Below are 25,438 nucleotides of genomic sequence, written 5' to 3'. Positions count from 1 at the left end.
ATCACAGGATGAGGGGATATTGTCAGTACAATGCATGGGTCATACCAGTGTGCGGGGGGAGGAATATACCATCTGTGCTGCTGGAGGGACGTAAGAGAATCCTGACAGGGAGAGAACACACATACCTGTATCTGTAGAGGAGCTGTGTACTTACAGGACCTGCGATGATGTCACCGTCATGTGATCAGTCACATGATCGGGGGCTGCTGCTCTAGGCTCATCTGCTCAGTGTATACAGTACTCTACTGTCACATGACCATTATCACAGGTCCTTCAACTACAATCTCTCCTACCCTGCACTGCTCAGCCCCGCCCACTACTGTCACATGATCCTCCCCACAGGTCCTTCAGCCACAGTCACTTATTCACTGCTAAACTTTGCCCCCCCCCCCCCCCAAATGTACTGGTCACATGACATCATCACAGATCCTACACCTCCAGCATGTAGCAGATACAGAGCAGGTCCTGGTGGGGCAGTCACTGCTGTTGTGTTGTGTGTGGAGATCTCTCAGAGCAGCAGCCCCTGATCATGTGACCCCCTCCTCCTCCATGTGACAGATCACATGACGGTGACATCATCGCAGGTCCTGTAAGCACACGGTTCCTCTACAGATGCAGGTATGTATGTCCCACCATCAGATCAGGATTATTGGGGATGTTATTAACCCATAAAGGACTAGTGCAGTGAAAAATAACATCCCCTTTTCAAAGTATAGGGGATACGTTATAGATTGCGGGGGTCCAACTGCTGGGATCCCCCACGATTTCCTGTACGGGGGACCAGCAGTTCACAGGAAGCAGGCGATCTGACCCCCAGAGGAAGCCGCTGCCGAAGCTCCCCCTCCATGTATTTCTATAGGATACATGGGGGGGGGGGGCATTTTTGCCGACACTCTGTGCAGGGGTTGGCTCGCCCCCTTCCTGCGGACTGTCGTGGCCCCTTACAAGAGATTGCAGGGGGTCCCAGCAGTCAGACCCCCGCAATCTATAACTTGTCCCCTATCCGTTGGTTATTTTTTACTACAGAACTCCATTAAGAACATGCGGTACATTTACACCCTGCGCCCCATATGGGATTTAGAGCTTAGGAGCTATAAGAAGCCAGGACTCCCCACTAATGATTAACCCATTAAAGGGGTACTCTGCTGCCCCAGTGTTCTGAATGCTTGGAGCGGGGGTTGTGCTGGCACAACCACGCCCCTCGTTCCGTCACACCCTCTCAATGCAGATCTATGGAAGGGGCGTGTTTGTATAGTGAAGGGCTGCAGGTCACCTCCCCGCCCATCCTGTCATCTGGTTAATTTCTTCTCTGGGTATTAGCCATTTCTTCCATACAGCAATCTAAGATGGCCGCCATTGTGGTCCCGGTGGCTGCTTCTACCTCCTTCCTTACGGCCGCACACGAGGCACAGTGGTAACATATGGTCTCTCCTCAGAGGCTTCTCCCTTAGCCTTCTCTGCTTGGGGCCCCTCTGTTCCATCCCCTTTATCACAAACAACGTGTTCCAGATGAAAAGGGTCCATAACGTGGGCACCTGGAGGGACAACATCCACGTCAGGATTCAAACTCCCGACATAGTGTCGTCCCAACCCTGGAAACCAGATTGGCTTTCTGCCCAGGTTCTGGACAATTATGTAACATTCCGGGACAATAATTCCCAGTGTGATGCGGATCCATTCAACTATGATCCCACCAAAGCTTTATGTGAACAAAAGTACAAAAAGCGAAGAGAAGTGTCATGTGACCGTGTCACAAAAGTCTTTACACCCCTGAGGGGAGGCACAATGGTTTGTTCGCAGTGGGATACATACAATGAAGGAATATCAGGTCTAGATGTCCTCAGTCCACTATTAGAGAAGGTGAGATGAGGTAAAGCCGCTCGCAATAAGCGTATACGTATGTATATAATAGAAGGTGATAATGTGAGGAAATCCTTGGGATTAGTGGGAGGCAGAAGGTCTCGATCCTGTGTGGAAATATCCCAGATGGATGATCCCATTATCAATGATTCCAGTGCGGTGTCACCAAATCCCTTATATGTGTAACTGTTCATTGTCTGGAGTCCTGATATTTGGCGCCCTCCAGTGGTCAGGGTAAACACCTAGTTGGCATCAGAAAAACTGACTATAGTTAAAATAGGATGGTAAGAGAAGGTGTGTGACATAGGACAGTGACCTCCTGACCTCCGACCATGACAGGTCACATCTACTGGATGATGAAGAGTCCTCAGACACTTTGTCCACCATTTCCCTCTTCTCACCACTCGCGGCTTCTGGTATTACCTGGATAACATGGACGGTGGATTCCTGTCTCCATATTCTACCCATCCCCCATGACTCCGCCCCAGACTATGATGGATCCCCTGACTAGGTTTACAGCCTCCATGATTGTGACTATAATGTCTCCTCAGATGTTTCCTCAGATTATCTCCAGGAAATGGATTTTATTTCTCCATAGAATCTGGTGCGGTTTATCATCGTCTCCTCTTCTTCCCTTCAGGTTTCTCCAATCCAGGATCCTCTGCTGATATCTTCTATATAAGAGAATTCTCCTGGATGACCCATCAACCATGGAGAGAGACAGGAACAAGATGGCCGACAGGATCATAAACCTCACCCTACAGATACTCTTCCGGCTTACTGGAGAGGTGAGGGATTCTGGGAGTGATGTCACATGACCTCATTCTTATCTATGTAATAACAGATGGATATGACTGGAGAGGTGAGGGATTCTGGGAGTGATGTCACATGACCTCATTCTTATCTATGTAATAACAGATGGATATGACTGGAGAGGTGAGGAATTCTGGGAGTGATGTCACATGACCTCATTCTTATCTATGTAATAACAGATGGATATGACTGGAGAGGTGAGGAATTCTGGGAGTGATGTCACATGACCTCATTCTTATCTATGTAATAACAGATGGATATGACTGGAGAGGTGAGGGATTCTGGGAGTGATGTCACATGACCTCATTCTTATTTATGTAATAACAGATGGATATGACTGGAGAGGTGAGGGATTCTGGGAGTGATGTCACGTGACCTCATTCTTATCTATGTAATAACAGATGGATATGACTGGAGAGGTGAGGGATTCTGGGAGTGATGTCACATGACCTCATTATTATTTATGTAATAAAAGATGGATATGACTGGAGAGGTGAGGGATTCTGGGAATGTATGTAGTGATATTAATGTGTCTTTCCATACATAGGATTACACAGTAGTGAAGAAGTCCTCTAGTGGGCGCTGTCGGGCCCCTGTGTGTGAAGGATGGGGAAGAATCCTGAACACAATCCCGGGGTCCCCACCTCACTCCCTGATACATGAGGAAATGGATGAACAGAAGATTCTAGAACTCATCAACAAGATGATGGAGCTGCTGACTGGAGAGGTGACCCTGCTGGGACATTATACAGTAATGGAGGGGTCTGGTGATGACTGGAGAGGTGACACTGCTGGGGATGCTGGGACATTATACAGTAATGGAGGGGTCTGGTGATGACTGGAGAGGTGACAGTGCTGGGACATTATACAGTAATGGAGGGGTCTGGTGATGACTGGAGAGGTGACACTGCTGGGACATTATACAGTAATGGAGGAGTCTGGTGATGACTGGAGAGGTGACACTGCTGGGACATTATACAGTAATGGAGGGGTCTGGTGATGACTGGAGAGGTGACACTGCTGGGACATTATACAGTAATGGAGGGGTCTGGTGATGACTGGAGAGGTGACACTGCTGGGACATTATACAGTAATGGAGGGGTCTGGTAATGACTGGAGAGGTGACACTGCTGGGACATTATACAGTAATGGAGGGGTCTGGTGATGACTGGAGAGGCGACACTGCTGGGGATGCTGGGACATTATACAGTAATGGAGGGGTCTGGTGATGACTGGAGAGGTGACAGTGCTGGGACATTATACAGTAATGGAGGGGTCTGGTGATGACTGGAGAGGTGACACTGCTGGGACATTATACAGTAATGGAGGAGTCTGGTGATGACTGGAGAGGTGACACTGCTGGGACATTATACAGTAATGGAGGGGTCTGGTGATGACTGGAGAGGTGACCCTGCTGGGAATGCTGGGACATTATACAGTAATGGAGGGGTCTGGTGATGACTGGAGAGGTGACACTGCTGGGACATTATACAGTAATGGAGGGGTCTGGTGATGACTGGAGAGGTGACACTGCTGGGACATTATACAGTAATGGAGGGGTCTGGTGATGACTGGAGAGGTGACACTGCTGGGACATTATACAGTAATGGAGGGGTCTGGTGATGACTGGAGAGGTTACACTGCTGGGACATTATACAGTAATGGAGGGGTCTGGTGATGACTGAGAGGTGACACTGCTGGGACATTATACAGTAATGGAGGGGTCTGGTGATGACTGGAGAGGTGACACTGGGACATTATACAGTAATGGAGGGGTCTGGTGATGACTGGAGAGGTGACACTGCTGGGACATTGTACAGTAATGGAGGGGTCTGGTGATGACTGGAGAGGTGACACTGCTGGGACATTATACAGTAATGGAGGGGTCTGGTGATGACTGGAGAGGTGACACTGCTGGGACATTATACAGTAATGGAGGGGTCTGGTGATGACTGGAGAGGTGATACTGCTGGGACATTATACAGTAATGGAGGGGTATGGTGATGACTGGAGAGGTGACACTGCTGGGAATGCTGGGACATTATACAGTAATGGAGGGGTCTGGTGATGACTGGAGAGGTGACACTGCTGGGACATTATACAGTAATGAATGGGTCTGGTGATGACTGGAGAGGTGACACTGCTGGGACATTATACAGTAATGGAGGGGTCTGGTGATGACTGGAGAGGTGACATTGCTGGGAATGCTGGGACATTATACAGTAATGGAGAGGTCTGGTGATGACTGGAGAGGTGACACTGCTGGGAATGCTGGGACATTATACAGTAATGGAGGGGTCTGGTGATGACTGGAGAGGTGACACTGCTGGGAATGCTGGGACATTATACAGTAATGGAGGGGTCTGGTGATGACTGGAGAGGTGACACTGCTGGGACATTATACAGTAATGGAGGGGTCTGGTGATGACTGGAGAGGTGACACTGCTGGGACATTATACAGTAATGGAGGGGTCTGGTGATGACTGGAGAGGTGACACTGCTGGGACATTATACAGTAATGGAGGGGTCTGGTGATGACTGGAGAGGTGACACTGCTGGGACATTATACAGTAATGGAGGGGTCTGGTGATGACTGGAGAGGTGACACTGCTGGGACATTATACAGTAATGGAGGGGTCCGGTGATGACTGGAGAGGTGACACTGCTGGGACATTATACAGTAATGGAGGGGTCTGGTGATGACTGGAGAGGTGACACTGCTGGGAATGCTGGGACATTATACAGTAATGGAGGGGTCTGGTGATGACTGGAGAGGTGACACTGCTGGGACATTATACAGTTAAGGAGGGGTCTGGTGATGACTGGAGAGGTGACATTGCTGGGACATTATACAGTAATGGAGGGGTCTGGTGATGACTGGAGAGGTGACACTGCTGGGAATGCTGGGACATTATACAGTAATGGAGGGGTCTGGTGATGACTGGAGAGGTGACACTGCTGGGACATTATACTGTAATGGAGGGGTCTGGTGATGACTGGAGAGGTGACATTGCTGGGACGTTATACAGTAATGGAGGGGTCTGGTGATGATTGGAGAGGTGACACTGCTGGGACGTTATACAGTACTGGAGGGGTCTGGTGATGACTGGAGAGGTGACACTGCTGGGACATTATACAGTAATGGAGGGGTCTGGTGATGACTGGAGAGGTGACACTGCTGGGAATGCTGGGACATTATACAGTTATGGAGGGGTCTGGTGATGACTGGAGAGGTGACACTGCTGGGACATTATACAGTAATGGAGGGGTCTGGTGATGACTGGAGAGGTGACACTGCTGGGACATTATACAGTAATGGAGGGGTCTGGTGATGACTGAAGAGGTGACACTGCTGGGACATTATACAGTAATGGAGGGGTCTGGTGATGACTGGAGAGGTGACACTGCTGGGACATTATACAGTAATGGAGGGGTCTGGTGATGACTGGAGAGGTGACACTGCTGGGAATGCTGGGACATTATACAGTAATGTAGGGGTCTGGTGATGACTGGAGAGGTGACACTGCTGGGACATTATACAGTAATGGAGGGGTCTGGTGATGACTGTAGAGGTGACACTGCTGGGACATTATACAGTAATGGAGGGGTCTGGTGATGACTGGAGAGGTGACACTTCTGGGACATTATACAGTAATGGAGGGGTCTGGTGATGACTGGAGAGGTGACACTGCTGGGACGTTATACAGTAATGGAGGGGTCTGGTGATGACTGGAGAGGTGACACTGCTGGGACGTTATACAGTACTGGAGGGGTCTGGTGATGACTGGAGAGGTGACACTGCTGGGACATTATACAGTAATGGAGGGGTCTGGTGATGACTGGAGAGGTGACACTGCTGGGACATTATACAGTAATGGAGGGGTCTGGTGATGACTGGAGAGGTGACACTGCTGGGAATGCTGGGACATTATACAGTAATGGAGGGGGTCTGGTGATGACTGGAGAGGTGACACTGCTGGGACATTATATAGTAATGGAGGGGTCTGGTGATGACTGGAGAGGTGACACTGCTGGGAATGCTGGGACATTATACAGTAACACCACTGGAGGGGTCGGGGTGATGACTGTATCATTATGTGTCAGGTTCCTATAAGGTGTCAGGACGTGGCGGTCTATTTCTCCATGGAGGAGTGGGAGTATGTAGAAGGACACAAGGATCAGTGCAAGGATCAGGTCATGATGGAGGATCAGCAGCCCCTCACATCACCAGGTAATAGACATGACTATATACACACGTCCTCTCATTATTTGTATGTAAAGAATGAATTCAGTCTCTGTATGTGTTCCCTACAGTCAGATCCAGAGAACAGCACCAGAGAGGTGTCCCCGTCCTCTATTTCCACAGGATGATCAGGTAGATGGAGATATTCCCTATGATCTGTAGAAGGGCTGTGAAGCTCTTGTGGTCAGTCCCCTCACCCTCCATGACTCCTCATCTCCTGCTCATCTATAACCTCCCACGTGATTTCTCCTACTGTCTGATGACTTTTACTATATTTCTTCCACATCTTATGAATCAGGGAGAAGATCTCAACAATGTTAATGCTCCAGAGACAGATGTGAGCGGTGATGAGCAGTATAAGGAGGACATCCCGACAGGAAAAGATCTGAACAATGTTAATGCTACAGATATGAAGGAAGAAGAAGAGACAGATGTGAGCAGTGATGAGCAGTATAAGGAGGACATTCTGACAGGAAAAGATCTGAACAATATTAATGCTACAGATATAAAGGAAGAAGAAGAGACAGATGTGAGCTGTGAGGAGCAGTATACGGAGCACATTCCGACAGAAAAAGATCTGTACAATATTAATGCTACAGATAGGGAGGAAGAAAAAGAGACAGATGTGAGCGGTGATGAACAGTATAAGGAGGACATTCCTACAGGTAACCGCCCAGGTGAGTAGTAACAATTTAATATAGAGAAGAGTCACAGATTCTTCTGCTGTAATAATTGTGTAGAATTCTTTAATCTCTCTGTCCTGTCTCTTCCTGTATATTCTTCTATTCAGCCAAAATGTAAACTAATGTGATACTACAGCTGGAATATGGACAAGAAATATCCCTATGTGTACGAGGCCATCACACCCGCTCCCATAGACTTGCACTGAGGGGGCACGGTGTGACATGATGACCCCCGCAGCCCACACCCAGCGTTTGGAACTAAATGTTCTGACCGCTGGGGCAGTGGAGTACCCCTTTAATCTCCCTGTCCATTCTCCCTCTGCGGCAGAACAGCTCAAGTCCATGTATCAGGGATCTCGAAGAGCTTTTGTCTTTCACTATTCTAATTGACACTAGGTTCCGAAAGAGAGAGAGAGAGATCACCATTTTGGGACCCTTTTGAGGAGGCCTTCTGTCAGATTGTCACCTTGCCTTTCATGCCCCCCTCACGCCTCCATCGCCTCCCATGCCTCCCTCACCTCTTATGCCTCCCTCACCTCCCATGCCTTCCTCGCCTCTTATGCCTCCCTCACCTCCCATGCCTCCCTCGCCTCTTATGCCTCCCTCGCCTCCCATGCCCCCCTCGCCTCCCATGCCCCCCTCGCCTCCCATGCCCCCCTCGCCTCCCATGCCCCCCTCGCCTCCCATGCCCCCCTCGCCTCCCATGCCTCCCTCGCCTCCCATGCCTCCCTCGCCTCTTATGCCTCCCTCGCCTCTTATGCCTCCCTCACCTCCCATGCCTCCCTCACCTCTTATGCCTCCCTCACCTCTTATGCCTCCCATGCCTCCCTCGCCTCTTATGCCTCCCTCACCTCCCATGCCTCCCTCACCTCTTATGCCTCCCTCACCTCTTATGCCTCCCATGCCTCCCTCGCCTCTTATGCCTCCCTCACCTCCCATGCCTCCATCACCTCCCATGCCTCCATCACCTCCCATGCCTCCATCACCTCCCATGCCTCCATCACCTCCCATGCCTCCATCACCTCCCATGCCTCCATCACCTCCCATGCCTCCATCACCTCCCATGCCCCCCTCGCCTCCCATGCCCCCCTCGCCTCCCATGCCCCCCTCGCCTCCCATGCCCCCCTCGCCTCCCATGCCTCCCTCACCTCTTATGCCTCCCATGCCCCCCTCGCCTCCCATGCCTCCCTCACCTCTTATGCCTCCCATGCCTCCCTCGCCTCCCATGCCTCCCTCGCCTCTTATGCCTCCCTCGCCTCTTATGCCTCCCTCACCTCCCATGCCTCCCTCACCTCTTATGCCTCCCTCACCTCTTATGCCTCCCATGCCTCCCTCGCCTCTTATGCCTCCCTCACCTCCCATGCCTCCCTCACCTCTTATGCCTCCCTCACCTCTTATGCCTCCCATGCCTCCCTCGCCTCTTATGCCTCCCTCACCTCCCATGCCTCCATCACCTCCCATGCCTCCATCACCTCCCATGCCTCCATCACCTCCCATGCCTCCCTCGCCTCCCATGCCCCCCTCGCCTCCCATGCCCCCCTCGCCTCCCATGCCCCCCTCGCCTCCCATGCCTCCCTCACCTCTTATGCCTCCCATGCCCCCCTCGCCTCCCATGCCTCCCTCACCTCTTATGCCTCCCATGCCTCCCTCGCCTCTCATGCCTCCATCACCTCTCATGCCTCCATCACCTCTCATGCCTCCATCTCCTCTCATGCCTCCATCACCTCCCATGCCCCCCTCGCCTCCCATGCCTCCCTCGCCTCTTATGCCTCCTCGCCTCCCATGCCCCCCTCGCCTCCCATGCCCCCCTCGCCTCCCATGCCCCCCTCGCCTCTTATGCCTCCCTCACCTCCCATGCCCCCCTCGCCTCCCATGTCTCCCTCACCTCTTATGCCTCCCTCACCTCCCATGCCTCCCTCGCCTCTTATGCCTCCCTCACCTCCCATGCCCCCCTCCCTTGCCTCCCTCGCCTCCCATGCCCCCCTCGCCTCTTATGCCTCCCTCGCCTCTTATGCCTCCCTCACCTCCCATGCCTCCCTCGCCTCTTATGCCTCCCTCACCTCCCATGCCCCCCTCGCCTCCCATGCCTCCCTCGCCTCCCATGCCCCCCTCGCCTCTTATGCCTCCCTCGCCTCCCATGCCTCCCTCGCCTCCCATGCCCCCCTCGCCTCCCATGCCTCCCTCGCCTCCCATGCCCCCCTCGCCTCCCATGCCTCCCTCACCTCCCATGCCTCCCTCGCCTCTTATGCCTTCCTTGATCATATAGTGACGGGATAATTCTACCGTACTGATACTGAATAAAACCCCTGTACCACTATCACCCTAACCTCTTAAGGACGCAGGGTGCACCCGCTCCCGTGCTGTAACACAGGGTCGGGCCCGGCACCTAGCAATGACCGGGACCCGTGGCTAATACCGGACATCACTGATTGCGCTGATGCCCGGTATTAACCCTTTAGACGCGGCGATTAAAGTTAATTGCCGCATCTAAAATAAATAAATAAATGCTTCCGGGCAGCTCAGTCAGGCTGATCGGGGACACTGTGGTGAAACCGTGATGTCCCGATCATTTTAACCGTATGGAACTACAGAATAAAGAGAAGGTGTCTTTTTTACCCAAAAATGTACTGCGTAGAAACAGAAGCCCCCAAAAGTTACAAAATAGCGTTTTTTATTTTATTTTATTTTGTCCCACAAATATCTTTTCACCATAGATTTTTGGGTAAAATGATTGATGTAATTACAAAGTACAGCTGGTGGCACAAAAAAACTGTGCAAATACAGAAAAACGTTGAGTCCTTAAGGGGTTAAATCCATTTCCACCTTAAAGGGGTACTCCAGTGGAAAAACATTTTTAAAAAATCATCTGGTGCCATAAAATTATACAGATTTGTAAATGACTTCTATTATAAAATCCTAATCCTTCCAGTACTTATCAGCTGCTGTTTGCTCCACAGGAAGTTTTTTTTATTTTTGCACTTTCGTTTTTTTCCCTTATCACTTTCTAAAAATCATAATGCGTTCAATTTTGCACCTACAGACCCACATGAGGCTTGTTGTTTTTTGTGTCACCAATCGTACTTTGTAATCACAGCAATTATTTTATAACATAATCTGCGGCGAAACAAAAAAACTTTGCTTGTGGGGTGAAATAAAAAAAAAACGCCAAATTGCCTCTTTCTAGGGCTTCCGTTTTTACGCCGTGCACTTTTTGGTAAAAATAACACCTTATCTTTATTCTTTAGGTCCAGACGGTTACAAGGATACCCAATTTAAATAGGTTTTATTTTATTTTACTACTTTACAAAATTCATGCACCAACATTAATATGTTTAAAATTCTCCTCTTTTGAGCTCCATAACTTTTTTTTTTCTTCCGTATACGCGTCTGTATGAGGGTCATTTTTTGCGCCGTGGTCTGTAGTTTTTATCGGTACCATTTTTTTTAAATGGGACTTTTTACCGCAATTTATTAATATTTTTATGGTATATGAAGTGACCAAAAATGCACAATTTTGGAATTTGGTATTTTTTTACGTGTACGCCATCGACCGTGTGGTTTGGCCAACCTTATATTCTAATAGTTCGGACATTTATGCACACGGCGGTACCACATGGGATTTTTTATTTATTTATTTTTTTATTACATTTATTTAAAAAAAATGTAAATGGGGGATTCAAACTTTAATTAGGGGAGGGGCTTATTCACATGTATTAACTTTTTTTTTTTTTTTGCCCCCATAGGGGACTATTACCTGTAATCTTCTGATACCGATCAGTGCTATGCCATAACATTGATCATTGTTATCAGTGCTCTGTTGCTTCAGTCTTGGAGTAATAGAACACTGATCAGATGGCGAGGAGGCAGGTAAGGGCCCTCCCACCGTCCTCTCAGCTGATCGGGACATCAGGATTTTGTGGTGATAAAGGAATAAAAGGGATGAATAATTGCACCACATCATGACCACCACCATTACCACCATATAGTGACGGGATAATACTGCCATACTGATGCTGAATAATACCCCTGTACACAGACTAATATCCCCCATACAGTGCCCCCGGCTCTACACAGGCGCTGCAGACCATATAAGTGATTACAGTGCAGTTACATGTAGTGAATCACAGGGGGCGTCTTCCTGAAGTCGTTCTCTTTCCCTTTCGTCCCCACAGAATCTGCCGGAGAAACCTGTTAGGCACCGCACGTTTCCAGCACGTTTCCCAATTCTTTCCTCAGTGCCCTAAATAGTGTAGATAATGCCAGGATGAAGGCAGATAATGGCGGTAGGTAGATAGCGTTGGTAGGTAGACTGTGTAGGTAGGTAGTGGTGGTAAGTAGATAGATCGTTTTACCACAAAAACAAAAATAATACATCATTTGTGTCTTCCATTCTTATGCAGAGCACTTTTCGGTACAAATGACGTCATCTATATTGTGTCCAAACAATGACATCAATACCCAATATATATAGGTTTTGTATTATTGGATTATATTATTATTGGATTATATTGTATTATAACTTTTTGTAATTTTTCTGTAATATTTCTGCCCCCCCCCCCCCCCCCATAACACTTTATTTTCCTCTATGAGGGATCGTTTTTATTTGCACCGTGATCTGTAGTTTTTGTATAGATTGTTCTTTTGTTTCGCTTTTTATATATTTTTTTTCTCTGCTATTTTTTACATTTGCACCGTTCACTGTGCGGTTTAATTAACAACATTATATTGTAATAGTTCAGATATTTACACCAAATATGCAAAAATGTTTATTTTTGTTTACATTATTTTATTCCAAAAATGGGAAAAGGAAGAGTGGGGGGGGGGGGGTGTAATCAAACTTTTATTAGGGGAGGGGATTTTTCACATTACAGTTTAAAAAAAATATATATTTTATTTACTATTTTTTATGCTATAAATCAGTGATCTGAAACCTAAGGCTCTCTGCCTGCTGCAAAACTACAACTCCCAGCATGTTGCACTATATAGTAGTATAGGTCCTGGTACAACATGCTGGGAGTTGTAGTTTCGGGTCGGCTGCAAAGTCAGAGGCTGTGTCAAGGAATGCTGGGAGCTGAAGTTTTTTACTACATCACCCACCATGCCCTGATACAGCCTATGGCTCTGCAGCTGACCCAACCCAAAACTACTCCCAGCATGTTTCACCATATACTAGTATAGTAAAAGTAATGGTGCAACATGCTGGTAGTCGCGGTTTTGGGTCTGCTGCAGAGGTATAGGCTGTATGAGGGCATGCTGGGTGTTGTAGATGGTAACTGCCACTCCCAGCATTCTTTGACTCTCAGCATTTGTGACATCGCACATTCCCGCCCCCCCACGCCCCCTCCAATAGACTTACATTGATAGGGCGTGGCTTGACGTTACGAGGGGCATAACCGTGACATCACGACCCCCGCAGCCCGAGCCCAGCGTTCATAACAAAATGTTTTGAATGCTGGAGCAGTGGAGTGCCCCTTTAAGGGGTTACAAAGTAGTAAAACATAACAAAATTATGTATGAGTATTGTGATCGTATTCACCTGAGAAATAATTTTACCGCACAGTGAATGAAGGAAAAAATGTTATGGCAAAATAAGAGTTTTGTCTCTAAGTGGAAAGCTTAAATTTCCTGAGTTGTTAAGGGGTTAAAATAAAATCTGTGTTATTCTCTGCAGATTCTTGTAGCAGGAGATCAGAGGAGAATCTTCTATCTTCAGATTATAAAGCAGATGATGATATCACACAAGATACATATGAAGAACATTCCATTATCCCAGATACACCCTCAGCCCTTCACAGCCAAGATCTGTCATCTCATCCTTATATACAGGTCCTGTCTTCTCAGTCATCACAGGAGGTTCAGCAAAATAAAAGCTGCAGAAGGAATGATGGACATCAAAAAGCTAATACAAGGGAAAAGCCAGTGTCATGTTTAGAGTGTGGGAAATGTTTTACTTATAAATCACATCTTGTTAGACATCAAAGAACTCACACAGGAGAGAAATCATATTCATGCTCAGAATGTGGAAAATGTTTCACTCAGAAATCAAATCTTATTGAGCATCAAAGAACTCACACAGGAGAGAAGCCGTTTTCCTGTTCAGAATGTGGAAAATGTTTTACTCATCAAAAAAGTCTTATTAGACATCAAAGAACTCACACAAGGGACAAGCCATTTTCATGTTCAGAATGTGGGAAATGTTTTACTTTTAAATTAGAACTTCTTGTACATCAAAGAACTCACACAGGGGACAAGCCATTTACATGCTCAGAATGTGGAAAATGTTTTACTCATCAGCAAAGTCTTATTAGACATCAAAGAACTCATACAGGGGAGAAGCAATTTTCATGTTCAGAATGTGGGAAATATTTTCCTTTTAAATCAGGTCTTGTTAAACATCAAAGAACTCACACAGGAGAGAAGCCATTTTCATGCTCAGAATGTGGGAAATGTTTTCCTTTTAAATCATGTCTTATTAGACATCAAAAAACTCACACAGGGGACAAGCCATTTTCATGTTCAGAATGTGGGAAATGTTTTCCTTTTAAATCAGGTCTTGTTAAACATCAAAGAACTCACACAGGAGAGAAGCCATTTTCATGCTCAGAATGTGGGAAATGTTTTACTTTTAAATCAGGTCTTATTAGACATCAAAAAACTCACACAGGGGACAAACCATTTTCATGTTCAGAATGTGGGAAATGTTTTACTTTTAAATCAGATCTTGTTGTACATCAAAGAACTCACACAGGAGAGAAGCCATTTTCATGTTCAGAATGTGGAAAATGTTTTACTCATCAACTAAGTCTTATTAAACATCAAAGAACTCACACAGGGGACAAGTCATTTTCATGTTCAGAATGTGGAAAATGTTTTACTTGGAAATCAGATCTTGTTCGACATCAAAGAGCTCACACAGGGAAAAAGCCATTTTCATGTTCAGAATGTGGAAAATGTTTTGCTTTGAAATCATATCTTGTTCAACATCAAAGAACTCACACTGGAGAGAAGCCATTTTTATGTTCAGAATGTGGAAAATGTTTTACTGGGAAAACATATCTTGTTCTGCATCAAAGAACTCACACAGGGGAGAAGCCATTTTCATGTTCAGAATGTGGAAAATGTTTTACTAGGAAATCAGATCTTGCTCAACATCAAAGAACTCACACAGGGGAAAAGCCATTTTCATGTTCAGAATGTGGAAAATGCTTTATTTTGAAATCATATCTTGTTCAACATCAAAGAACTCACACAGGGGAGAAGCCATTTTCATGTTCAGAATGTGTTAAATGTTTTACTAAGAAAACATATCTTGTTCAACATCAAAAAACTCACACAGCGGGGCATGGCTTGGATGGTGAACTGAGTGGTCGCACTCCACTGTGATACCACGGGCCCGACCAAATTTCACCCTGATTTCACCTCCTGAGGGCCCTCACTTACCCCCTCTGTGGTCCGGTGGCATAGCAGAAGCAGTGTGGCAGTGGCGGGCGCAGCTTGGAGACTGACCGGAGCGGGAGCGGAGCAGAAGCTGTGTTTGAGTTACTTGAGTTCTTGCTACTACTCACCTGTTAGTGTTTAGGGTCTAGGCCTGCACAAGTTCCTAGGGTTAGGCAGGGATTTATTTTTTTTGGGGGGGGGCTTGTTTTTGCTTAAACTTGCATTTGTTTTTGTTGTCTATGTCTGTTGGTTGGTCGTCTGGTTGGTGTTTTTGTCTGTGGTATGTGTGGTGTGTGTGTTCCCGGAGTTACTCAGGTGGTGGTGTTGTGTCCCAGGTACAATCTTATTTCTACTCAGACCTTTTTGTGGGAGAAGTGGAGCTCTCCGGTTTATAGTGTTTATTCTGCTGCTTGCTTGGTTGGGTGTATATTATGGGTTCCCTTAGATTAGTGAGCTGGAATGTTAGAGGCCTTAACTCCAAATTTAAGAGGGCCCTTTGTTTGGACTTCATTAAAAAGCAATCCCCACATCTGATTTGCTTACAGGAAACATCTAACTGGTCAGAAAATACTTTCCCTTAAGAGGGCATGGATAGCGAGGGGCTGACACTCTACCTATTCTTCCTCTGCAAGGGGATTGTCTATCTTGGTTACTAAATCCCTTCCCCAGGTCATTGATCAAGTGGCCTGTGATCATTTTGGTAGGTTTGTGATTATCCGGTGTTCCCTACGTGCCTTTAGTTTTCATTTGGTATCCGTATATGTCCCCCCTCCGTTTCATGTCGCTGTCTTAGACTGTATTAAGTTCAAATTGTTAACGTTTCTCTCTTTGCCTGTTCTCCATTTAGGCGACTTTAATGTGGTCCCTGATCCCAGTGTTGATCGTACCGGAGCAGCTGATTTGGGCTGTCATGGCCTTAATAATTGGAGTGTGGCGTTGTCCCTTACTGAGGTTCGGCGCTGGAAGCATCCGTCTGACCCCATATTCTCCTTCTAAACAGCGGTGCATAAATCGTTCTCCAGGATAGATCTGGCGTATGCCTCCTCTGACCTTCTTCCTCTGGTAAGAGAGGTTCTGTAAACCACTAGGGGGATCTCTGACCACTCAGCTCTTGTTCTGTCCCTGAACCTAGGCCCTTGTCACTCCTCTAGGGTCTGGCGGATGCTCCCTGGCTGGCTGCGGGAGGAGGTGGTGACTGCGTCCTTGCTAGAAGCCCTTACCTGTTTTTGGGAACATAATAGAGCCCACCCTGACAAGTAAGTCCAATGGGATACTTATAAAGCGCATGTACGGGGCAGTTCATGGCGGGGGTGGCTGGGCAGCGGCAGGTGTGTACGGCCAGGGAGAGAGCATTGCAGGTTGAGATTGGGGTTCTGGAGGCTGAGGTGGTGAAGACCCTTCCCCTGAGGCTGAACATAAATGGTTGACTGCCCAAAGGGCCCTCCTGATCCTTCAGAGGGAGAAGATTCAAAAGAGATTGGTGGACAGGGAGGCAGCATTATTTGAATTTGGGGATAAGAACGGCAAGTTGCTGGCGTATTTGGCCAGGGAGAGTAGGCCAATGGTGGCTATACCCTGTATTAGGGGGGTTAATGGGTCTCTGGTTTCTGATCCTGTTGGTATTAATACTGTGTTTCGTGACTTCTATAGGGATCTTTATACCTCTCGCATACCCACTGTTCCAGATGGTTTAGTGCCCTTCTTTTGGAGTTTGCCTCTAACGCCATTGACAACGGCCCAGGTGGCCAAGTTAGATGCCCCCTTTTCTGGTGAGGAACTTTCTTTATCTATTGCTTCTTTGCAGTTGGGGAAAACTCCGGGACTGGATGGCATGATTGGAGACTGGTACAGGGTGAATGAGGAGCGGCTGATACCTATATTACTGAATTTTTTTTTATGTGGCCTTGGAGACTGGGAGACTGATTCTTTCCAAACCAGGAAAGGATCCTACGATTCCAGATTCTTATAGACCTATTTCCCTCCTTAATGTTGATATCCAAATTTTGGCTAAAATCTTGGCAAATCGGTTACATAAGGTTATAGCCGCTATCATCCATCCTGACCAAACAGGCTTGATGCCAGGGAGGGATACTGACATTAACGTCCAGCGGTTGCACCTTAACATTGCTGCAGCGGAAGGGGAGGCCTCGGGGTAATATGTTGTTAGCTTAGATGTCTATAAAGCTTTTGATTCGGTGGAATGGTTGTATCTGAGGGGTGTTTTGGGAGTCCTTTGGTTTGGGGCATGGGTTCGATTGTTGTATGACAGTCCCAGGGCTAGGGCAAGAACTAATCTGGAGGTCTCTGAGATCTTTCAGCTAGGTAGGGGTTCCAGGCAGGGATGGCCACTTTCTCCCTTTTTGTTTGCCTTAGCAGTTGAGCCTTTGCTTTACTTGACGAATGTCCAGGGCTCCCTGAGGGCTTTGTTTTCACTTCTGGCTGAATTTAGCTCCTTTTCTGGGCTCCAGGTTAACTGGGCTAAGTCTTCCCTGATGCCTTTGTCGGTGACAATGGATCATGTTCTGTCTCTTCCTCATGGGTTGCAGACGGTTAATCAATTTCGGTATTTTGGAGTAGAGATTTCTGCGTGTGTGACTGATTATGTGGGGCTCAATCTGGAACCAGTGTTGTTGCCGGTGACAACTAAATTACAAGCTTGGTCTCCGTTGCTTCTCTCCCTGGCTGGCCGGATTCATATTTTTAAAATGGTGCATTTACTTAAATTTCTATATCTTTTCCATTTATCTCCAGTGCTTCCCCCCAAGAGTTTTTTTTTACGAGGCTGAGTGGCGCTTTGAGGTCCTTCTATTGGCAGGACAAATCACCGTGGTTGGGTCAGGCGCTGCTTCAGGCGTCCAAACAGAGAGGGGGGTTAGCTGCTCCTCACATACATAATTACTTCCTAGCGTCTCAGTTGGTGTATGCTGCCTGGTGGATCGACCTGGATCTGGAAAACGCCTCTACTGTTCTTGCAGGAGCTCTTTTGGGTTTGTATGAAACTCTGATACTTCCAAACTGTTGATCCCTCTGAGAACTGGGGCTGAGGTGTGGTCGGTGGTCTCTAGATGCTTTCCGTTGCCGATCCTGTCCCCCAGAGCACCTCTGTGGGGAAACCCTCATTTTGAGCACCTGCAGGGGTTGGAGGCGGCCGGATTCTGGAGCGGTCATGGAGTCAAGTTTGCCATGCATTTGTTTGGGGAGTCTCCCTCTTTCCAGGAACTATGTGACCACTATTATCTCCCAGTTTCGGTACTTCCAGCAGAGACATGCGGTGAGGGCGCAGTTTGGCTCTCTTGGCGTGACTCCAGTCTTTTCTGATGTGGAGCTGCTTCTGGGTACCACTGACCTCCCTAAACCCCTGACTCAGGGATATGCATTGGTACAGTCGGCAGGTCCAAATCCGTTTGAGTTGGCTTTTGTTAAATGGGTGGGGGATATTCCTGATTTGACAGACGGACAAAGGCGAGAAGTGACAAAAACCTTTTACCCCACGGTGGTGAGCGCTATAGATTAACTTATTCAGATTCATTTTATGTTTGTACTATACTCCGGTTAGGTTTGTTCAGTATTGGGGTCTCCTCCTCAAATTCTTGTTTCCGGTGTAATGCAGATGTGTGCTCCCTTTTACATGCAATGTGGAGCTGCCCTTGTGTGGAACCCTTCTGGAGGGAAGCGATTGACGGATCACTTAGAATTCCCCTATGAGTTCTCCCCAGTGGTTTGTCTGATAGGGGTCATTAATGATCTGGCCTCTGGCTCCCATAGGCGCCTTCTCATTCGCTTTTTTATTGTTTTGTGCAGGGAAGGTTCTGATTATGACCTGAAAAGATACTTCCCCCTCCCCCATTACATGGTGGTTTAACTTGGTAAACAGGTATATACGTTATACAAGACACTGTACATTAGTCGCAATTGCCCCAAGAATTTTGATAAGGTTTTGATGCCCTGGCTCCTAATTGGTGAGTCGGTAGTCCTCCCAGAGCGGGTCATCTCTCCTTGATAGTCTGGCAGATATTATCTTGGACTAGAACTGGAGGGGTGCTCCGGGAGTGTGAGTGAGTGTGTGGTTGTCTACTGTTCTGTCTATTGTCTTGACATCAGTCGGGTGCGGATTTCTTGACTGCCTACCCATGTGTAGCTATGTTACCTGAATTTACTTATGCAATTGGAGGAGATTGTGGGAGTTTTGTACTTGACTGTATGTTCTGGTAATTCTTTGTCTTTTTTTTTTTTTTTAAAGTTTTATTGGTTTTCAATAACAGAAAGAATTTGTAACATACACAAAAGGAAAATAAAGTACAATTATTTCCAGAGAAATCAAATGAGCAGTCGACGTTTTACTGTAAAAACTAGTAATGTCCTACTAAAGAACAGTCCAAAAGAGACAATCCGGAGGTAGCTGACATAGTCACTAGGGATCGGCACGGCCGATCTTATCGGCCGATATTCACGGTTTTCCCCGTTATCGGTATCGGCTTCTAACCTGCCGATAATGCGCAAAACAAGGCGTGCGCACGAATCGCGGGACTTCAGTCCCGGCCCTGAACTTCGGGCCGGGACTGAAGTCCCGCGATTCGTGCGCACGCCCTGTTTTACCGTGCGGCGCAATCTAGTTGTGTAACCCTTTGCAAATACATCTGACAGGATGGTGGAGCGGGAGCTGTCCGCTGTCCGGCTCCTCCACTCCCTCACCTTTCTCATGCTGCTTCCATCTTGCAGTGGGAGTGAGAGCCGCGGGGACGCCATCCACGGCAGGCCGACGTGATGACATCACATCATTGCGCCGGCGCCCAGAGATCACGTCGCCGCAGCTCTCACTCACAGTACTAGAACGTACCAGCGTGTGAGAAAGGTGATCGCTGCTCTGCTCGGGCGCTGTATGGATGGTCGGGCAAATTATCAGTGAGGGGGGGCAAATATAAGTGAGGGGCACATGTGAGGAGGGTATTATATGTGAGGAACATGGGGCATTATGTGTGGGGTCACAGGACGGTGTATTATTTATGAGGGGCACATGACAAGGGGGGATTATATGTGGGGGCACATGACAGCCCCCCCCGTCATGTGCCCATATAATGCCCCCTGTCCTGTGCCCCTCACATATAATGCCCAGTTCCCCTCACATATAATGCCCCATGTCCTGTGCCCTCACATAAAATGCCCCCTGAGGGGGCATGACAGGGGGCATTATATGTGAGGGGCACAAGAGACGAGGGATTATAAGTCAGGGGTGCATTATATGGGCACATGACAGGGGGGGGGCTGTCATGTGCCCCCACATATAATCCCCCCCTTGTCATGTGCCCCTCCTATATAATCCCCCCCTGTCATGTGCTCCTCATATATAATCCCCCCTGTCATGTGCCCCTCATATATAATCCCCCCCCGTCATGTGCCCCTCATATATAATACCCCCTGTCCTGTGACCCCACTTATAATGCCCCCTGTCATGTGCCCCCACATATAATCCCCCCAGTCATGTGCCCCTACATATAATTCCCCCCCCCCCTGTCATGTGCCCCTCATATATAATACCCCCCTGTCCTGTGACCCCACATATAATGCCCCATGTCCTGTGTTCCTCACATATAATGCCCCATGTCATGTGCCCCTCATATATAATACCCCCTGTCCTGTGACCCCACTTATAATGCCCCCTGTCATGTGCCCCCACATATAATCCCTCCAGTCATGTGCCCCTACATATCCCCCCCTGTCATGTGCCCCTCATATATAATACCCCCTGTCCTGTGACCCCACTTATAATGCCCCCTGTCATGTGCCCCCACATATAATCCCCCCAGTCATGTGCCCCTACATATAATCCCCCCCCTGTCATGTGCCCCTCATATATAATACCCCCCTGTCCTGTGACCCCACATATAATGCCCCATGTCCTGTGTTCCTCACATATAATGCCCCCTGTCATGTGCCCCTCATATATAATGCCCCATGTCCTGTGCCCCTCACATATAATGCCCCCTGTCATAGCCCCTCAGGGGGCATTATATGTGAGAGGCACAGGACAGGGGGCATATATGTGAGGGGCACATGACAAGAGCCCCCTTGTCATGTGCCCATATAATGCCCCCCTGACATTTGCCCCTCACTTATATTGCCCCATTATGTGCCCCTCACTTATAATACCCCCTGTCCTGTGCCCCTCACATATAATGCCCCCTGAGGGGGCAGGACAGGAGGCATTATATGTGAGGGAAACATGGCAGGGGCATTATATGTGAGGGGCACAGCACATGGTGCATTATATGCAATGGGCACAGGACAAAGGGCATTATTATGTAGGGGGAACAGGAGGGGTTATAGTTATTATATGTGGGGGCACAGGATGGGGCATTACTACTATATATGAGGGGCACAGAGTGTTTTGCATTTCAGAGGTATAGGCTGGTATTTATCATTGTAGGTGTAAGTGAAGCATTTTTCTACACCTTTTTTTGTGTGCTGGTAATGTGTAGGAGCACAAAACTTATTAAAAGGTAGCAGAGCATTTGAAATTTTGTGCAGGTCACATTTCTGAAATTTCTCTCTTCACATACACCAAAAAGCCTGGGCTAGTGAAGTTTTAGAGACTTTTTTGTGGCTTTGCACCTTTTTTTGCGCCTATTCACAAAAAAGCGCAGTTCATAAAACCTTTCCATATGTGTATTGCCAAAATCATTGGATTGCAACTCAAGCACAAAAAAAGGCACAAATAAACCCTGCTTGCGCCTTTTTTGCACCATATTTAGACACAAAAAAAAAACAGTTTAAAGACAATTATACATGTCGACCATAGTGTATATTGTAAAGGAATTTTTGTGGTAGTATGGTTTTTATGGGCCACAATACATTACGGTATTGTATTCAGAGGGTGCATGGCAAGATTATATTCAGAGAGCACAGTATGTGGTAGTATTGTAATCAAGAGGGTACAGTGTGTTGTAGTAATATATTCAGAGTGTAGTGGGTCAATAGTAGTATTATCTGTACTGCTCCAATAAGTAAAAGGCTAATAGCATCCCAGTATGTACTGACTGGGTGAGCATGGCAGGAGTACGACTGCTGACAGCATTTACACTCCTATCAGCATCAGTAACGGCCAGGTACATGCTGGGTTTTTTCTTCATCCTCAACTTACTCCAAACCTCACTGTAGCTTGTTGTAACCCTCTTCTTTCAATGCAGATGGATGCACAAAGAAACAGTAAAAGTACAATTTGGGACTATTTTAGTGAACCCTTCCCAGGACAGGCAATGTGCAACACATGCAAAACCAATGTGAGCATGGGATCTGCAACTGCAAAAACAACGAATACATCCAATCTTTGGACCCATCTAAGAATTCATCATGTTGAATTATTTAATGGAGCACGGAAAACAAATGAAAAGGAATCATGTGAAACACCAACTCTATTCCAGACAAACATAAAAGACCTATTTCAGAAACGCACAAAGTGGCAAAAGTCCGATGAAAGATCCCAACTTCTGGACAGGGCAATCACAGAGATGATGGTTACGGATAACCAGTCATTTACAATGGTGTCTGACTCTGGCTTTAAGCGCTTGATGTCCATAGTTGAGCCAAGGTACACACTGAAAAATGAAAAGTTTTACAGAACCGAAATGCTGCCAAAGATTCATCAGAAGGTGATTCAGAAAGTAAAAACAATATTACAACCAGAGAACGCCGGTAATTCACTCTCATTCACTACGGACTGCTGGTCCGGATCAACAGAATCACTAATGAGTCTTACGTGTCACTTCATTGATAATGGATGGACAAAAAGGCAGTTGGTTTTGAACACAAAGGTGATGCAAGGATCCCACACTGGCGAGTACATCAAAGAAATGTTTCTAGGCATGCTTGATGACTGGGGGATAAGCAAAGATAGAGTGCTGCTTGTGCTTCGAGACAGCGGAGCAAACATGGTGAAAGGAATGAGGCTTACTGAAGTGTCAGATCTCAGCTGCATGGCACACACCCTGCAACTTGTAGTAAATGATGGTCTGTCAAGACAGAGAACTGTGATCGACATAATTGCCATGCTAAAGAAGTGCGCAAGTCATTTCCACCATTCATTCATTGCCAAGCACCGACTGAGGTGCATTCAGTCAGACCTTGGCCTGCCCAAAAGCAGCCTGATTCAGGCTGTTCCAACAAGGTGGAACTCCACATGTTACAAAGAATGCTGGGACAAAAGCGAGCTCTTAGCATCTATGCTGGTGAGCATGGAGGCTATTCTTGCCCTAATGCTGATCAGTGGGAGATTGTAGCAAATCTTATTCAGACCCTCCTCCCAATAGAGGAAGTGACCCTAGAGGTTATCCATTACGACTCAAGTGTGTCAACAGTTATTCCATGTGTGAGAGTGCTGAAGATGCTTCTTCAAGAGAATGAAGGGCCCACTACACGTGGAATTAAAACACTCAGGGAGGTTATGAACGAAAGCCTCAACAAACGTTTTTTGAAGTATGAAGAGAATATAAACGTAGTGTTGGCATGTCTTTTAGATCCCCGATTCAAACATCATGCTTTCTTTTCTGATAATGTATTGGCCAAGGCAAAAAAAATGGCTGACAGAAGATAATATGCAAAAGGAGGTGCAGGTTCTAGAAAGGTCACATCTGGAAGAGCCTGATGCTACTAGTCTGGATTTTGTGGAAGAGCCTGATGCTACTACAAGTACTAGTCTGGAAGAACATGCTACTAGTAGTACTAGTCTGGAAGAACATGCGACTAGTAGTACTAGTCTGGAAGAACATGCTACTAGTAGTACTAGTCTGGAAGAACATGCTACTAGTAGTACTAGTCTGGAAGAACATGCTACTAGTAGTACTAGTCTGGAAGAGCAAGATGATGATGCAACAGAAACCTACAAATTCCCAAAAAGGAAACACATGGAAAAAAACAAAATTGATGCCATGTTCAGCGTTTTATTGGGGCCTCATGTAGGGGATTCTCTAACTTCACCAAAAGTCAGCCTTGACAATGAGCTTAATCTTTATTTAAAAGAGCCAGTGATCAATAGAAAGGGCAATCCACTTGAGTGGTGGAAAGAAAATGAGACACGCTTTAAAACCCTTGCTTCTTATGCCAGAAGATACCTTTGCTCTCCACCCTCCTCTGTACCTAGTGAGCGTGTTTTCAGTGACGTGTCAGCAATTTATGAAAGAAACAGAAGCCGTTTAACAGGAGAACATGCAGAAATGTTGTGCTTTCTGCACTACAATGTACTCCTTCTCAACTGGAATTATTGAAGAAATTCTAAAGTTTTAGATTACTTTAGCATACTTTTCATAAAAATGTTATTTAATGTCTGTCTTAACTCTTTTGTGTAACCTTGAAGCTGGATAGCAGGTTAACATGGCTTGGCATTCGCTGAATGATCTGGGTTGCTCAGGAACTGGTCCTGTGTGTAGTGCCCACTACTATTTCCTCTGCTCCCCAAGACCAATACCTGTATGATTGTCTAGCCTTATAGGTTATGCTACCTATCGTTACTCAGCTAGAAAGCTTAAGTTACTCAACATTTATCTTGTTTTAAATGTAATATTCTTTAGTATATGCATTAAACCATGTGTTTAAATTACTTTAAATTGACACTAAGGCTAAGCAGTTAGGCAACAAAACAAATGTAGCTTAAAGGGGTACTCCGGTGTAAAACTTTTTTTTACATCAACTGGTGGCAGAAGGTTAAACAGATTTGTAAATTACTTCTGTTAAATCTTAATCCTTCCAGTACTTATTAGCTGCTGAATACTACAGAGGAAATTCTTTTTTTATTGGAACACAGAGCTCTCTGCTGACATCATGAGCACAGTGCTCTCTGCTGACACCTCTGTCCATTTTAGGAACTGTCCAGAGCAGCATGTGTTTGCTATGGGAATTTTCTTCTACTCTGGACAGTTCTTAAAATGGACAGGGATGTCAGCAGAGAGCTCTGTGTTCCAAAAAGAAAATTATTTCCTCTAGTATTCAGCAGCTAATAAGTGCTAGAAGGATTAAGATTTTTTAATAGAAGTAAATTTGCAAATCTGTTTAACTTTCCGGGACCAGTTGATTTAAAAAAAGTTTTCCACTGGAGTACCCCTTTAATGAAGCTGTCTTGGTGCCTTGCTCATATACACTGTAGTGTCCCTTTGATATAATTGCCTATGTCATTGCTGCTCATTTTACTAAGATTTAATCTAAGTATGGACTATGTGCCATTGAACATTGTTGTTCTTGTTACCTTTTGACTGATATTTATTTAAAAAACACAAGTGGTCCAATTTGTTGTATTTGACATATCACAATTGTTTTGCTGCAATCTGACTGGTATGTTTCTGTATTATTTATGTTTATTTACCTATGAAAAAAACTTTACAAAAAAAGTTAAACGTAAACAATAAACATGTTCATT

At 46.5% G+C, this 25,438-nt stretch overlaps 2 protein-coding genes across 2 annotated transcripts in view; both read left to right on the top strand.

The window, feature by feature from the left end:
• The window catches only part of LOC130302636 (oocyte zinc finger protein XlCOF7.1-like), a gene marked incomplete at its 5' end in the record, with an annotated part of 42,847 nt that extends 27,641 nt beyond the window's left edge, over window positions 1–15,206 (top strand). Inside the window, 2 exon segments of the mRNA XM_056551720.1 lie at window positions 1,510–1,860; window positions 13,441–15,206. Coding sequence (XP_056407695.1) covers window positions 1,510–1,860; window positions 13,441–14,982 — 1,893 coding nt within the window.
• Window positions 15,207–16,197: 991 nt separating this feature from the next.
• LOC130302635 (zinc finger BED domain-containing protein 4-like) lies at window positions 16,198–24,686 on the top strand. Its single transcript, XM_056551719.1, is given in 7 exon segments — window positions 16,198–16,292; window positions 16,687–16,881; window positions 18,253–18,532; window positions 22,221–23,202; window positions 23,205–23,599; window positions 23,601–23,636; window positions 23,886–24,686. Coding segments are annotated over 7 exon segments (2,391 nt in total). The 3' UTR covers window positions 24,294–24,686.
• The last annotated feature ends 752 nt before the right edge of the window (window positions 24,687–25,438 follow it).

This window comes from Hyla sarda, unplaced genomic scaffold (assembly GCF_029499605.1).
Source record: "Hyla sarda isolate aHylSar1 unplaced genomic scaffold, aHylSar1.hap1 scaffold_1173, whole genome shotgun sequence".
NCBI classification, from domain to species: domain Eukaryota; kingdom Metazoa; phylum Chordata; class Amphibia; order Anura; family Hylidae; genus Hyla; species Hyla sarda.
This window is presented reverse-complemented; position numbering and strand designations above follow the sequence as displayed.